The sequence below is a fragment of the Lynx canadensis genome, chromosome F1, assembly GCF_007474595.2.
Source record: "Lynx canadensis isolate LIC74 chromosome F1, mLynCan4.pri.v2, whole genome shotgun sequence".
NCBI classification, from domain to species: Eukaryota; Metazoa; Chordata; class Mammalia; order Carnivora; family Felidae; genus Lynx; species Lynx canadensis.
In genome coordinates this window covers 53394700-53412264 of record NC_044319.2, presented here as the reverse complement: position 1 = coordinate 53412264, position 17565 = coordinate 53394700, and the positions used below count along the sequence as shown (strand labels likewise).

Sequence of the window (17565 nt, the reverse complement as noted above, 5' to 3'; positions counted from 1 at the left end):
AACTGGACAGCAACATGCAGAAGAATGAATCTGGACCTCTTTCTTACACCATACACAAAAAGAAACTCAAAATAGATGAAAGACCTCAATGTAAGACAGGAAGCCATCAAAATCCTCGAGGAGAAAGCAGGCAAAAACCTCTTTGATCTTGCCTGCAGCAACTTCTTACTCAACACGACTCCAGAGGCAAGGGAAACAAAAGTAAAAATGAACTACTGGGACCTCATCAAAATAAAAACCCTCTGCACAGTGAAGGAAACAATCAGCAAAACTAAAAGGCAACTGATAGAATGGGAGAAGATATTTGCAAATGACATATCAGATAAAGGGTCAGTATCCAAAATTTATAAAGAACTTACCAAACTCAACACCCAAAACACAAATAATCCAGTGAAGAAATGGGCAAAAGACATGAATAGACACTTCTCCAAAGAAGACATCCAGATGGCCAACTGACATATGAAAAAATGCTCAACATCCCCCATAATCAGGGAAATACAAATCAAAACCACAATGAGATACCGCCTTACACCTGTCAGAATGGCTAACATTAACAACTCAGGCAACAACAGATGTTGGCGAGGATGTGGAGAAAGAGAATCTCTTTTGCATTGTTGGTGACAATGCAAGCTGGTGCAGCCACTCTGGAAAACAGTATGGAGGTTCCTCAAAAAACTAAAAATAGAACTACCCTACCGCCCAGCAATTGCACTACTAGGCATTTATCCACAGGATACAGGTGTGCTGTTTCCAAGGGACACATGCACCCCATGCTTATAGCAGCACTATCAACAATAGCCAAAGTATGGAAAGAGCCCAAATGTCCATAGATGGATGAATGGATAAAGAAGAAGTGGTATATATATATACAATGGAGTATTACTCGGCAATCAAAAAGAATGAAATCTTGCCATTTGCAACTACGTGGATGGAACTGGAGGGTATTATGCTAAGTGAAATTAGTCAGAGAAAGACAAAAATCATATGATTTCACTCATATGTGGACTTTAAGAGACAAAACAGATGAATGTAAGGGAAGGGAACAAAAATAATATAAAAACAGGGAGGGGGACAAAACAGAAGAGACTCATAAATATGGCAAACAAACTGAGGGTTATGGGAGGGGTTGTGGGAGGGGGGATGGGCTAAATGGGTAAGGGGCGCTAAGGAATCTACTCCTGAATCATTGTTGCACTATATGCTAACTAATTTGGATGTAAATGTAAAAAAATAAAAAATAAAACAAGTTATAATTTAAAAAAAGAGGAAATTACCACATACTACAAGATGGATGAACCTTGAGGACATTATGCTAACTAAAAGAAACCAGTCACAGAAAGACAAATACTGCATGATTCCACATATATGTGGAATCTAGAGTCATTAAACACATGGAGTCGGAAAGTAGAATGTGGTTACCAGGAGCGGAGCTCAGGAGGGGGAATGGAGAGTTGCTATTGAATGAATATAGTTTCAATTTTGCAAGACGAAAAAGTTCTAGAGATCTGTTATACAACAATGGGCATTTAGTTAACAATCTGAACCATACATTTAAAAATAGTTAAGATGGAAAATTTTTAAGTTCTCTGTTTTTTTACCATAATTACAAAAATATGATGTAGAGAGGATATAATAAAATGCAGTAAACTTTTAAACCAGAGAAAGATTAAGGACTGTGTTAACTTAAAACAAACACAAATTTCAATTAATAATCACATAAAGATATATGTATAAAATATACATCTGTTAAACCAGAGTGAGATCATACTATCTGTCCTATCGTGCATCTTGCTTTCCTCACTTAACAACATGGCGGAGACATCTTTCCGTGGCAGTTAAGCATAGCCCAACTTCATTGTTTCGAAAGGCAGTATAGAATCCCACTGAATAAAACCACAGCTTATGTGCCCCATCTTTTAGCGGTGGGTATTTAAGATTTTGCTGTTATAAAAAAATGCTACTTGCCATTAATTGCCTTAGTCTGCCAAGTAGTCCTTACACACTGGGTCTTTATCACTTGATTCACACCTAAGACTTTGCTTTCCTTCAAACAAGTACTACCGAATTCTAGTCCCATACCTGCAAAAATGGTGGTGTGACAACTCCAGTCCTGTTTCTCTAATCGGAGCACTTGGCATCCACGTTCCCTCTGGCAAAAGTGTTCTTGGGGCACCCGGGTGGCTCAGTTGGTTAAGCCTCCAACTCTTGATTTCGGTTCAGGTCGTGATCTCACAGTCCATGAGTTTGGGCCCCAAGTCAGGTTCTGCACTGATGGTGTGGAGCCCAGTAAGGATTCTCTCTCTCACCCTCTCTCTCTGACCCTTTAGAACTCTCTCTCTCTTTCTCTCTCAAAATAAATAAGCTTGAAAAAACAAACAAACATGTTCTTTGCAGGTTGCAAGTTCAGGCAGGATTTTAAAACCTGAATTAGAGCTACTTTTAGGTGGATAAGAACCCTTTCATCTGTAGCTCCCTGACTCTTCCTTTGTCAGACCATCAGCCATCAATGAGAAGTAGAATGAAGGATTACTGTCTAATAAATTTGGGACCTGTGTTGTGCAGATTACAATTGCATAATTAGAATTATGCTTTTGAGAGCTTCCAAATTCTCATGAGCCATATTCCCTTTCAGAAGCTTAGGCCTCAGAATCTGTAAATATGTTTTTTCCTCACACTTGAAATCCACCTTGCTAAAATCAGCATACATATCTGACTACACCAAACTTATTCCTCATTATTTAGCATAATGTTTAGTGACATTTAAAAATAATTAGAATATATGCTTTTATTAAGAAAATAGTAACTAGAAATATATAATATGAAATTGTTCTCATTTATTTTTTAATGCTCAGGCTCCAGGCTCTGGGGTGACAGCACAGAGCCCGACGTGGGGCTCAAATTCACAAACTGTGAGATCATGACCCAAGGTGAAGTTGAACACTTAACCAACTGAGCCATCCAGGCGCCCCTGCTTTATTATTAATATTTATAGTTTCTTATAACTATCCACTATCTTGGACTTATGTAAATTTACTAAAACAGTTTCCCTGTTAGATTGTGACCCACATAAGGGCAGGGATATCCCTTGTTCTCTGTGTGCTTCGTTCCAGGTTCTAATTCCCCCAGTTGGCAGGGTGCCAGTCATGGGTAGGTGGGTATTAAATACCTGGGAAAGGAATGAATATTTACTGATGATAGGGACAATGATAACGTGGCAATTGTGTGGACATGAGAAGTATATGCATGTGCAATCATATAATATGTGCAGATGCACATTTATAACATGTTTTTACAATTACGTAATATAGGTGAACTATTTCAAAGGCAGCAGAAAGGCACCTCCCTCTTGGTCTGTGGAAGACACAAAGACCCAGTCACTTGGCATAAGATTTTCTCAGCCTGGTGATTTGTCAAGATTGTAAAGAGAGATCGCACGTGAAGCCAGCATCTGCTGTGCATGCCTTAGTGGGAAAGGGGTAGATTGTTACTTCCCTCAGAGTTGAGTAATGTCAAGATGGGCATAGGAAGGAGAGCCGGGTATGCACCGGACTGGGTCTTGGGGACTTCTTGAGAAAAGGAACCTTTGAAAACATTTTCCTGATTCAGCCTTTTATATGGGGCTGGCTTTTTGAGATTTTATATACAGATATATGCGAAGACATATCTGTATCAGTAAGTGTCAACAGGAACAGAAACAATTTAGGGAGTTAATGATCTTTGCAGATGTATACGGAGTGCCATGAAGACAATAGAACATTGTTGGGAGAACGTTTAGTTCAGTTTGTAAGCATATGTATGACATCAGAAATGGGTAGAAGAGAAAAAGTTAGCTGTAGAACTTTTATACAGGATATAGGATATAGATACTTTTATCCTATAGGATATCCTATATCCTATATCCTATATCCTATATCCTATAGGATATAGATACTATATCCTATGTTTTCCTTCACATTGAGAGATGATAAGAAAGATGGGGCACCTGGGTGGCTCAGTTGGTTAAGCGCCTGACTTCGGCTCAGGTCATGATCTCACAGTTCGTGGGTTCGAGCCCCATGATGCGCTCTGTGCTGACAGCTCAGAGCTGGAGGCTGCTTCCTATTCTGTGTCTCCCTCTCTCTCTCGGTCCCTCCCCCACTCATGCTCTGTCTCACTCTCTCTCTCTAAAATAATTACACATTAAAAAAATTTTAAGAGATAAGAAAGAAACTTTTATAATATATGTGTGTGAAGGTGTATGTGCAAATACTGATTCACCTATACAAAAAAGGAGGATTTGATTTCCCAGCAATGCTAATAGTCGTGGTAGTAGTAATAGCTACCACTTATAACTATCTGTCAGGTACTTTAATCCTCACAACTAGTCCATGAAACGGGTATTGCTATTCTACCATTCAGATGTGGAAACCCAGACTTATAAGCAATAATCACTCAAGACAACGGGTTAAGTAGGAATGTAATACAACACAAGGTGTGAATGACTCAAGTTCATGATTTTGTTCACTGTACTCTCCTGCCTCTGCTTTTTGCAAAACAAGCTCATAATTCAATATTCCATCAAGCCATGTGGGAAAAAAAGTTTTTAGATACTTTTACTTGTTTGATGCCTTATTCTCAGTGCCAAATCTCAAAATTCTTAAGATCTCTGTTCTGATTTTTCTCTGGTTTTAAAGAAATAACTATTTTTTAAAACTTCTTCTTTTGAAATAACTTTATTTTTAAACAGCCAAAATGTGATTCTATTTTCTTTCCTGGAAATGCTCCGTTTTAATAGGAGAAATGGATTATAGAATTCAGTGAATCACTTAGGAAAACTGCTTGACAGTTTTGAGCAAACCTTGTGTAACTTTTATGAAACACCTCCAATCAGTTTGTCAGGTACAATCTCCCAAGCACAATCTTTTTTAGATTCCGTTGATTCCATTTTTAGGAGCGCATAACAGTAATAAGGCATGATTCCACAATGTTAAAGCTGTTCTCTCTTTTCCTTTTTAATTGAAGGATCAAGTATTCACACAGGGAGATATCTGCCACATTCAATCATCATCCGGACCTTGGGGGAAAACCCACGGTTGATATTCACATTGCCATGATGTACTGGAAAAAACAAACAAATATGTTTGGAGCATCTATATTCACTATACATGTTATTTTTATGACACACTAAAGCACTGTTGTTTAATTCTTATAGTAAACAGAATTCTTCAGTGTAAATAGAGATACCTTGTATTAAATTTACATTGTATTGTACTTGTATTGAATTTCCTTGGTTATATATGACAACCTATTGAGCACCCTAGGAAATACAATTTGACATAACATGATGAAGAGGCACAAAGATATATATCCCAGAGGATGTGCTTTATGGACAATTATGATTCAGCTTTCCTGTGAAAATTAAACACCTTAAAATTTCTACCATTGTGGAGAGCAAAAGGTGTAAACTTGAAACTGCTTACACGAGAGAGCCGATGGGAATTAACTATGCATTTTGTGGATTATCCACTGAAGAACTAAACGTGTACACCTGGATTAGATAACCTGATCCCCCTTACCACATAGCATAATATTGTTGCATTTTGTTATAGCTATCTTACACATTATTAGCACAGGAGAATAAGCAAGAGAAAAGCCCAAAAAGCACAAAACAGGGAAATATCATAAAATACATTACCATAATTGTTTTCAGTTAGGTGTATATATCTTTGGACTCTCTGGTTCTGCTCTCCTCCCTTCCACTCAGTCCTGTAGCCTACAAGTCTGCCCTTTCCTCACCGCGTCAATGGGCTTCCTCTCTCTCTGGCTTCCTTTTGGTTTGTCCCTGGGAGGCAGCAGCAGCAAGAGACACAAGGGTGGGAGGAGAATGGAGTCTCGGAATTTTAAGACTTTGTTTCCATTCTTCCTGGTTCTGGGCTCCAGGGCCTCATAGTTCAGAGACTCATAGTTCATGAGTTCAAGCCCCCCATCAGGCTCTGTGCTGACAGCATGGAGCCCGCTTGGGATTCTCTCTCTCTCTCTCTCTCTCTCTCTCTCTCTCTCTTTCTGCTCCTTTGCTGCTCATGTGTATGCACTCTCTCTCTCAAAATAAACATTAAAAAAAAAACCTTTCTCAAACTTGTTTCTCAAACTCTCTAAAGGAAAAGTGAAACTCTTTTTTGCCTTGAAGGGGTTTTCCTGAGGATTGATAGCACTTGATTTTAAAACATGAATACCGTTAAATTTTCAGCATAAACTTGCTCTGACTTTCCAGTGTTTGCCTCTTCTTACCTTTCATGCTTCCCTACACAACAGTTTTTGTTTTGTATTTTAATTAAATGTTCTATTTTCAGATAGCTATAGATTCACATGCAGTTGTTAAGAAATTATGCAGAGAGATCTCATCGACCTTTGCCCACTTTTCCCGAAAGGCAACATCTTTCAAAAGCATAGTGCACTATCACAACTATGATTTTGTCACTGGTACAAAACAGAGGGGTGACTTTTTTTCAACCCTCAAATTGACAGACAGAACCTCCTTTAGCCAGTAGCATAAGTTAGTAAGTTAGTTCTTTGGTAGCAGGCTTTTGTGAGTTTTTCACGGCTAACTTCACAGTCCATCTCAGAATGAGGTAGAGAGACCCTCTTCTTTTTTGACTCGTGACCTGTTACACCATACTGCAGTCTAATCGACCTCAGCCCTAAGTGTCATAAATGTGTTATATTAAAGAAGAGAAGGTATGTAAAACTGTTAAAGGTGTTTCTGTCTTAGAATTCCACGCTGCTGCTTCCATGTGGTATTCCCACATCCCTGCCTCAGTTACAACTAGTTCCTATATATTCAGGAAAAGGTGCCTTTAAAAATTATTTTTCTCTTTGTGAGATATTTAGCTGCCCTACTTTACCCTACCTCCATGGTCTTCCCCACTCCAATCATTTGCAATTAATGCGACTCTAGATTAATTCTTCTAAATATAACGTTTATTTGCTCCTGGTCAGAACACCAATATGTCCATGGTTCTCCTGTGCATCATAAAATCCCAAATCCTTGGGGGAGCATTCAAGTCCCAAACCTCCTTTTGAAGGCTTATTTTCTGTTAGATTTCAACCAGTTACGACAATAACAACAAAACACTGATCTGTTCTGGATATATTTACTGTACCTTGCGCTTTCTTGCTTCTAGGCATTGGTAAATGCCATGTTCCCACCAGGAACATCTTCCTGAGCTATGACCTTTTCACATTTCACCTTTTACGGAAGACCCATGGTAGACCCAGCTGCTTTGTACAGAAGGCCCAGCTACTCTAAAAAGCTTTTAGGACTCACTGTAGCCCAGTGATTGCCCCTGCTTGAAGTTCCTGTATGTCTACGCCATTTGTTGGGCATAAAGTTTTTGTGGCACTTATCACTTTTATTCAACTCTTGAATTTTTGTTTAATTAGACCTGTGTTTAACCCTTTTCTTACTTCTATAAATCCAGATATTATTTCTTATCCTTTCTATCCCCCAAAGTACCAAGTATTGTATCTTTCAGGAATGGACTTCCGATACATGTATATTATTTTTCAATTAGGCTCAACTGAGTTGCTTTTAGGGCCAGAATGTGTTCATCAGTTCTTAAATTGAGAGGAATTCCTAAATATTTTAGTAGAGAAAGTTAGGCTGCAAATGAAGAGGAACAGGGGCAGTAGAGGGATGAGATTGCCAGGTTCCAACCCTGATTTGATAATGATTTGCGTGACCTTGGGAAATAGCCTCTCTAAGACTCCCTTCCCTTAACTCTACAACAAGGCAAATAACACTTCTTATTTCTTGGTGTTGTTAATGGAAATAATTCACATAAAGCATATAGCCTATTGTCTGATTCAAAGTAAGTGTTCAGTATATTTTTAAGTAATAAGGTGTTTTATAATTTAAGTAATAAGTAATTTAAGTAATAAGGTGTTTTATAATATAATTTCAAAAATACTTACACAGCATTTTAAGAACCTGGCATTTTAGTTTTCCCAAAACTACTCACCTGTGTCCTCTATTCTACTCAAAGAAGTATCTCCTTAGGCTTCACTTAAAATTTCCACTGGATTATATTCATTAGTTATTGTAATACACCTTGGGAATCTGAAGTCAATGCAAATTGTTGTCTTAGTGCATATTTTATACTTATTATTTACTAAATGTATGTTTTTAGAACTGAATCATACAATATTTCATATAATACTAATTTTGTTTACATCAAAAAGTCTAATGAAGACAAGTGATGACATCTGCCTGCATATCTTGGTAAGAAATGGATTGTTATTTTCAAATTGCATCTCTTATTGTCTACAAATTTACCAGGAAGTTTGGCTGTATGTTCTTAACTCAGGAATTTAGAGTTAATGGCCTTACCCAAACCAGATCAAAGGAAATGCACTTGTCTCAGGCTCCTTTTTGTGGCAAATGTAGACACCAGCTCTAAATCATATCCCACTTTGGCCTGACCTTGAGATACGGTGATTAGCTGGTAAGACCTGGATGCTAGGGCAGAAAACACAGAGACACCAGCATCACACGTCTGTTCCATCCTCACAACATGTTTACATTGATCCCAGCTTCCTGATCTTGGGGTGGGAAACTCTCATCTTCCTAGTACGCAGAGAAGGCCTGATTGATCACTGATTACATGGGGCATGTTCAGATATGTGTTCTGAAAAATGGCCCTCTGTCTGCAGTGTGAAGAATGAACTGTACGGGAGCATGAATAATGCATCAGAACATGTAGGTGGCTATTATTTTCAGGTATGAGATGATGGTAGACTGGACTCCGTGGCCGTGGGTATGGAGATAGGTGAAGATCAATTGGGAATGTACAGTCTATAAGTCTCAGTAATGGCGTTGGTATGGTTGGGGAGGGAGAGGAAAGTGTCCAATATGACTTAAAGGTTAGACTATCCTCACCCAGTGTATACTTGGATTCTACAATTTGGATCTACAATTGATTTTTTTAACTCTTCCTACAAATGCTGTCAAATAGTGGTTACGTACAGAATAGTGGGTAACTCAGTATTGTGTGTGCGTGTGCGTGTGTGTGTGATCTCACCTGCACGCAAGATGGACTTCAGTCTTACCCACTTCTCAAGGTGATGCATCCTAGATACTAAAAAGTTTCTGAGAGTTGAATTAACTGTCACAAATCTCACTTAATTTTATTCTCAGCTCATTTTCCATGTACTCATCTTACTCTAAGCCCTTCTTTTAGTAACTGTCTATTATTTCTTTATCCATAGTTCCAGATGTCATGGTTATCTAGTTTCTTAGCATAGCTTGCTAGGGGTTGGCTTGCTCGAGTCAGGTAGACAAAACAAAGAAGAAATTTTTGAGAGACTGTCAGTGAGGGAGGAAGGAGGAGGAACTCAAAAAGCAGGCACAAGAATGGATTAAGTACAGCCACAGAGTGATGTGAAGGGTGAAACCTAAGTAAGGACCCCGTATCTCATCAGTCCCTGAGGGTGTTACTGAATTAGAGAATATAGTCTTTGATGTCCATAATGCACAGATTGAGTCATTACAAGATGATTCAATTATATTCATTATAGTCTGTGTGGGAACACAGGTAAGTACTGTGGAGTCCTTGCTAGAAAGATTTCCTTTAAAAATGGTTAAGATTCTTAAAGTTTGTACTTAAGGAATGAGATTTAGTTATAAAAAAATTAACTTCTATGAAATATGTCATTTCCCAATAGGTCAGATAAATGAGATATTATGCACATAATCCTAGCATAAAAGAAATTCCCTGTTCCCCAATTATGTAAGAAAACGGAAATATTGATTTGGGTACTTTCTATCTCATTGTTGAGAAGCAGGTCAAGCAGATAGCATTTCAAGGGTCTCACAATTTCTTTAAGAGCTTCTGCAACACATTATTTGCACAGAAGATTTTTTTGGTGAGGATTAAGTGATTGCTTAGCAGAGCGCCTGGCCCGTCATAATTTCTTATCATTATATTACTGTGATTTTATCCATTTTTCTTCTCTTAAATTTTCTGTGACTGGCTTTACACTATATATCTTACATTTCTTAGTTTTGATTCACTTGTGCTTTTGTGCGTCAAGTATTAAATGGCAGTAAATTGAATACTCTCTGTAAGGATTCTCAGAGTTCTCACAGACAGTCATACTAGAATAAAGGAAAACAGATGTTGGCAGCTGTACTTTTTCTTGTGTAGCCATAGGGCTCTGTGACAGTAAGACGCTCTTTCCCCCAAATTTGGAAGTAAGGGAAATAGACCTTCTCTTAAAAGATAATGCATACAAAGTTATCCTCAGAAGGGAAAAGGAGCCAGAGCAGTAGCTTTATTTCAAAAGTATTAGCTCATTTAAATATAAACAACTTTAATCCTAAAGGATGTACTGACCAGGATCTACCTAGTAAAACAGAAAATGTGCTAGAAATAAGGCTTTATTTATTTATTTATGTTCATTTATTTTGTGTGTGTGTGAGAGAGAGAGAGAGAGAGAGAGAGAGAGAGAGAGAGATAGCACAAGTAGGGGAGAGGCAGAGAGAGGGAGAAAGAGAATCCCAAGCAGGCTCTGCACCACAGTGCACTGTAGGTGTAAAGCCTGATGCAGGGCTCGAACTCACGAATCGTGAGACCATGACCTGAGCCGAAACCAAGAGTCGGGTGCTTAACTGACTGAGCCACCCAGGCACCTCGAGACAGACTATATTTGATATAAGGAATTGGTTACAGATGCGTTGGAAAGGCTGCAGAAGCAAAACAGGTGATTTGCAGAGAGCTGCTAACTTCCCCGGTCTTCTGGCTTCCAAGTCTGCCTCAGCAACTGCTAGCTGCAGGATTTGCTGATTTGATGCTTGAACCCACGAGAGGCGCTGCCCCAGCCTGAGCTCCAGTGCCAGCCAGAGTCCACTACTGAAGAAGCTGGAAATGCAGAAGAGACATATCTGCTGCCTAGACTGCTTGAGGCCACAGCTGCTTTGCCCCTCTGCTGACCTCACGACAGTCAGCGAAAGCCTCAGCTCTCGGAACTGGAAGCTGGACATTTTCTTTCGTCCTGTTCCTGCCCTCCTTGCAGTGCCTCCCATTGTGAAATCAAGGAGGAAGCCAACAAACAAGATGGCCGCAAATGTAGAGCATGGGCTCTTAGGCTTAGCATACAGAGCAGACTGTAGATGTGGGGATGTAGGTAGATGAATTGGATGAATAACCAGCTTAGTCAGCACCCGTACACACTCCTCTTCCTTCCATTACCTTCCGTGACCAGCAGTAGTCACTACATGCTTCTGCCTGACATCCTACTGTGCTTTGTACAATGCAGATGCTCTCACCCTCTGTCACCATATTCCCATCTGGGTAGTGTGAATTCCCCCTTGAGTTTAGACACAACCCTCCTGGATTGTCTGCAACTTAAAAACTAAGATAGAATGAATACCCACTAACTTTCTTTACATAAATCAGTAGGGAAAAGGAGGAGAGAAAATTCATTATTACGTACAAATTTTTATGTAATATGCAAAAATAAGGCATAGTAACACCTACAGTTCTCACTTCCATAACTAGCATAAGGCCACAGTTGATATTTATGACTTCTTCCCTTTGCCCTCGGCCAGTAGCTCATCTGTTTAGGATTTTTGACCTAGTAGGCAACCTGAACCTTCATTACTAAAAGGTTTACGTGCTTAGTGTCAGTGTGCAGCAGGAAGCTAATTTCTATGTACTATTTTTTTTCTTGCCTGTTTGTATAGTTGCATGAGGGTCCCAAATTGCCAGGTAATGTTCTCAGTTTCCAATTTAGTGGTATCTAAATTGAAGCCCGCAACATAGTATTCCTCTTTGTGGCTAGAAAAAGCAAAAATATTTTCTGTAGGTTATTAAGTGTAATAGTGAGAGGAAACACTCTGAGGACCTTCTCTTGATTTTCATTTCTATATTTCTCACTAAAGAAAAACCAGCATCAAATACTGACCCCCTAGTTAAAATCAGATGCAGCATCCTGTAGGAACCACCCCTCCCCCCAAATCCAAGGCATTATCACCCAGCCTAGGCTATAATGTAGGTCTCAGTAGGCTGTTCCAGCAATATCTTAGGGTACAGGTTGATGGTGTATGTTGTAAGATTAGTAACTTTTATGGTGTTAGCTCACACCTTACTTCTCTTGTTATAAACTGATTTTCATATCAAAAGCAAAGTTGTGAAGGATAGCCCAACAATGAGTGCAGCATTCTAGAAATTTGTAGATGATGGTGCTGCCGAACATCGTGAGCAGGTTTGTGAAGTGAGCAATTTCCTCCCAGGGGAATGGGACGGACACTGGTGAAAAGCTCCTGGTGTCATGGTCCCACCAGTAATGCTTTCCTTGATGTGTTGATGGGTGAAGGTTTGATCATCCTTCAGGACATTAATGAGACCAAATCTGGTGCTCCTAGTCTAAGATTGAGGCATCCTGGAAGCCAGCTGAATTCTTTGAAACCTTGACTTTACTAGAATCTTTTGTTTCAAAACTCATTCCTTCTCCAAATCTTCTATCTTGGAGCTATTTTTTAATATCATCTTTTTACCAAGTCTCCTTTCATATTTCAGGTAGCTAGGTATCTGTCTTTCCTGTAGCCTTACATTTTCCCTCTATATTGGATGCTGATACTTTTACTATGCTGCATGTTCATTAATGTATTCATTCAATCAATAGATATTAAGTGCCTACTATGTTTTTGGCATGGTGCTAAGGTCTAGAAATACACAGGTGAGGAAGAGTCAAGATTGCTTTCAGGATCCTATAGTCAAGCAATTAAATACCACTGTGAAATTAATTTTACTTTGAAAGAGGTTCTGATTTGGGCATGTAAGCAAAATTTTGTTTCTCATAGTATAATGCTTCATCAGTTTGGGGATTCTGTAATTCCAGTGAACATAGATTCCTATCTTCCTTTAAAATGCAAATATGTTGATTGAATAATTCGAATGATTATATTCAATAACCATGTAATTTCTTATATCTCTACTAGTTGATTTCATGAAAAGACACATAACTTTCCTTCTGATATAAATTTAATTGATCATTACAAACAGCAAATCATAGTTTCTCCAAAACATTCATGATTGTCCCATGAATGGAATTTGTGCAATTTGTGCCTGGCTTTTATGTTTAGGTTATGAAATATTGTAGTTGAGGACATGGGTTCTGGAGCCAGACTTCCTGACCAGATTCAAATCCTGACTCCACCACTTGCCAGTTACATGACTTTGAGCAAGTTACTTAATAGGTCCGTGTCTGGATTTCCTCATCTATAAAATGGTGATGATAATAACACTGCCTCTCTTCTGGTAATGCTGCTAGGAGAGGGTCAAAAAGGAGTTTATATACAACAGGTGCTTAGAACAGTGCTTGACATATCCTGAGTAATATATAATGCGTTAACAAATAAGGTCATTTGGCTTCTAGAGCATATCGATTAAGGATATCATTTTAGAAAGCAATGAAAATTCTAAATGTACTTAATCTATTCATATTTGATCTGGAACGCAGATGATAGTAGCTAACATGATGTAATAGGAAGACTCCATACTGGGACTCTTAGGTCCTATTTCTGTCTCTCTACTAATCAGCTTAACAGTTTGATATTTAAGGGTTTAATGCCTGTCTTATCCTTCCGAAAGAGACAGGGTTTAGACCAGGGAAAATACCAGATACCGTAATTTAGTAATTCCATGAAATTAGAAATCCCATCAGTAAGTGCTTGCTTTCTTAAGACATTCTTTGCTGTTTCTCGTAAGTCACACTAAAAGCCAATTATTGTCTTCCCAGGTGTTATCACAAGCTACGGACTATATCTAGATGGTATATTAATTCACAATTCCTCAGAACTCAGCTGTCATGCTTATGGATTTGCTCCTTGGAGCTTACATTCCTTCAGAGTCCAAGCATGCACGGCCAAAGGTTGTGCTCTGGGCCCACTGGTGAGTATGTGCATTTACATTCTGGGAATGTACCGAATGTCAGATGACAGGGAATATCAAGGAAGAAGTAAGTGGTGGTGACTCACTCCCTGCACAGCTAGGCTTTCAAGCAGGAAAGGAGATGTTCTTTTTATAAAATTTTACTTAAGAGTTAGTAAGAAAGAGTTTATATTCAACATAAATTTCAAGACCGCCCATAGGTCTAGTGAAGGACAAAATCTATATCTCACTGAAATTTTTAAAGGCAATTCGGCCAGTTTAGCAGAAATACATACAATTTTGTTTAATTGGGTGACTTATTTTGAGTAGATGTTTTTCTCTCTAATAATGGCCTCAACAGCTAAGTAAGTTATGAGTAAAAAGTAAAAATAATTAAAAGTCCATAATTGCCAAAATATGGCAACATTACCGCCCAACAAGTAGGTCAATCAATTAAAAGGTTGAGCTTGCCTCATCTCTTAGAATCAAATATATTTATATCATTAATGTGATATAGTTTCAAAGAACAGTATTTAAAATTGCATTGATATTAGCTTTTGATATCCACATTTCAGAAATCTATAGTGTATATCTATATTTCATTAGCAGTTAAGAGATTGACAAATTGTGCTCTTTATTTTTTATATAATTTTTAAAACTCAATAGTACATAATTGTCACAGACTAGCATGACATTCTTTAGGTTCAAAACATCCCATTTTATGTTTTGTGCATTTTCCTTAATTAGATTTAGCTTCTTTTAAGGGAAATGCTCATTACTTTTAGATATTTTTTGGCAATGTTTGCTAATGCTCTATCATTTTAATGCACTCTGTCTTCATTGAAGAGTGTATTATATAAATATTACCTTGAAAAACAGCTCTACAGTTTAATTTTGGCTTCCTTATTTTTGATCACACCTCCCATTTCGTTGCAAAGATTGGTTGCCTTCCAAACTGCTAACATCATCTATCGGTGGAGCTGAGCTGTAGTCTTTATTGCCATTAAGTATTTTATAGCTCAGACCCTCTGATGGTTACTTACTCTTAAAAGCAGGAATGGCAATAGGCCAGCTTTTCTTCTCCATTCAAAAGAAAAGAAAAAGAAACATGAGCACACTTCACATGAGTTCCAAACCTAGACTTTTTCAAAAATACAAACTGCAAATTGGTTCTGGCTACTGAATTGGCTCCCACACTGTCCCTTGATGTTCTGGCAACTTTAAACAAGGGGGGCATGGTTATTGATCTGCATCCGGTGCAGGTAAGACAGTAGGCGACGTTAACCTTAAGAAATCAAATGCCACAATGCCCTGATGGGAAGGGGGGAAACAGAATTGGTTTGTAAAACCTGCTCTGCCATGGCCTCAGACATTCCAGACTCAGTCCTGATGTAAAGCGCAGCTATTTTCTCCTCTTGGCACTTTTTTTTTTTATCATATGCTCAGTATGCAAATGCTTTTCCCAAGTCAATGATCCATCTCTAATCACTGGGATTGAACAGCGTCTTTATTTAGAACAAGTCAACTATATGCTGCCAGGGAGTTAAAACCTATGGTCTTCGAGTGATTTCTAAAATATTTTTGTACCAGTTACAGTCCATACTGTACCCTGAAGAGGTTACATACATGAATATTCCAAATCTCCCTGGATATCTACCACAATCGTGAAGGATAATACAGATTCAGATACGTACATCACTTAAGGGTATTCTTTATCTCAAGCCCAATGTTATAACAAATGTTTTGTTGAACTAAAAAAAAAGTCATGGTTTCTATTTTTAAATCTTTTGCTGGCAGAAATTGACAAATTAAGTTTTGAGAATCAAACTTTTGCTCACCTCACAGCATTTTTAAATGATCATTCTTGGATTTTAGAAAATAAGCCTGTTTATTTTGCATCTTGTATATATTTATTATCATTGTTTTTCATGCATGCAGGGAATACTATTCTCTGTTTTTGGTGACAGATGTGCTCTGGTCCTGAACGTAGTATGGGTCACCCTCAAAATCGGCAAGTTGATATAATAAAGGGAAAAAATTGTAAAAAGGACAAAGTCTATAAAATAGAATACTTAAAAAATAAAAATGCATACATATATCCCGTATTTCTACCTTTTTAATGCAATATTAGCTTAATGTGTTTTGTTTTTAGCCTAAGTTTGTGACCTGTTATTTATGATTAAGAATGAACTGCTCTATACCCATCTTCAAGTTCAGTTCTCATTCATTTACACGTGTATTTGGCTGTTCAAGAAATCACAGTGTTAAAAACAATTTATAATGCTTTTGATCCTACTTTTAAGATGCTAATAGGCATTGTCAAATTTAATCCAGTAATTGGGGTTTTATTAATGTTGGAGATAATGAAAAATTAACAGAAAATGCAACAGAGAATTACTTTTTAAAAGGTTTCTCTGCTTTCAATGATATTGTTGAATTAGATTAGAGAGAAACCCTTCACGTTTTTGTCTCTATAATAAGATGCATTGAATTTGTCCATAGGATAATCACTTGGCTTTTTTTTTTCTTTTTTCCCCCACTTAGCCAATGTTAGACAACCCTAGTGGAGTCTAAGATTGGGAATTTTATGACTGTGTCTGGCCTTGGAACATTCATTGGATTCAATTCTCCAAGGACCCTTTTAAGGATGAAATGTGAAACTATAGGTCACTGCAGTGTGATACGGTTAAAAAGCTGCTTTGGTTTCTTGATGATAGTATATTTCTACACATAAACACACCTAAACAAACATACACACGTACTCACCTTTTCACATTTATTTTTCACAAAGAAACAAATTAGTTATTTAGGACATTTAAATCTTAATGGCAATATGCAATTCACAAGAAAATCCTATATGGGAAATCTACCCTAAACCTGTATTATTCCCTGTGCCTCCTTGGGAAACATACTCCTTCTATGAAACCTCAGAATTTTCAACTATTACAACAGGGGAAAAAAGCACCCACTTTAAAAGGGATTGCTGTAAAATTTTAAATGAAATATTTACGCAACGATTTCTGGTACATGGTAAGGGTTTTATTAAGGATGAAAATTTTATTAAAATGTTTGTATGTTTTCATTGCGCATTTGTTCTCAAAAAATTTTTTATTTTCTGTCTCAAGGGAGGTTTCCAGGTAAAAGCCAAGCTGGCCTTCCACAATATCTTTTCCTTCACATTCTTTTTTAAGGCAAGGTAGATAAATAGTAGGTAATTTTTTTTTAAAGATTGAGTCAAAGCAAAATAGTACAATTGCCAAATTTAATGTAGCATAAAAACTGAGGTATTTATCCAGATACTTAAGGAAATTTTTAAAATATATCATTTTGAATTAACCAGATATTTGAGGATAATAATATAATTATTTGGAATTGCCCTTAATTCTTCAACTTTTGAATCTCGTTTTACTTGGAACCCTTTTAAAATCATTTTCTATGCAATAATTTGAATTATATACATAGACATAATGAAAGCAATTGCATTGTTATGAAATATTAAAATGATGAATTGATATTTTTCCAGTCAAGTTTCTTTACCATTTCTTGTACCTAGCTATTAGACTAAAAAAAAAAAAAAAATAATAATGAGTAGCAGTTATAGATCTAAAGAACCCCATAGCCTTTCTCAGATGAAAATAAAACATGTCGTGACCTCATA

General features: G+C 37.5%; 1 protein-coding gene across 1 annotated transcript in view; it reads left to right on the top strand.

Annotated features, from left to right (window-relative positions):
• Positions 1 to 17565, top strand: part of USH2A (usherin) — a 739358-nt gene that overhangs the window by 394593 nt on the left and 327200 nt on the right. Inside the window, exon 35 of the mRNA XM_030302386.1 lies at positions 13777 to 13928. Coding sequence (XP_030158246.1) covers positions 13777 to 13928 — 152 coding nt within the window. The remainder of the gene's footprint in view (positions 1 to 13776; positions 13929 to 17565) is intronic.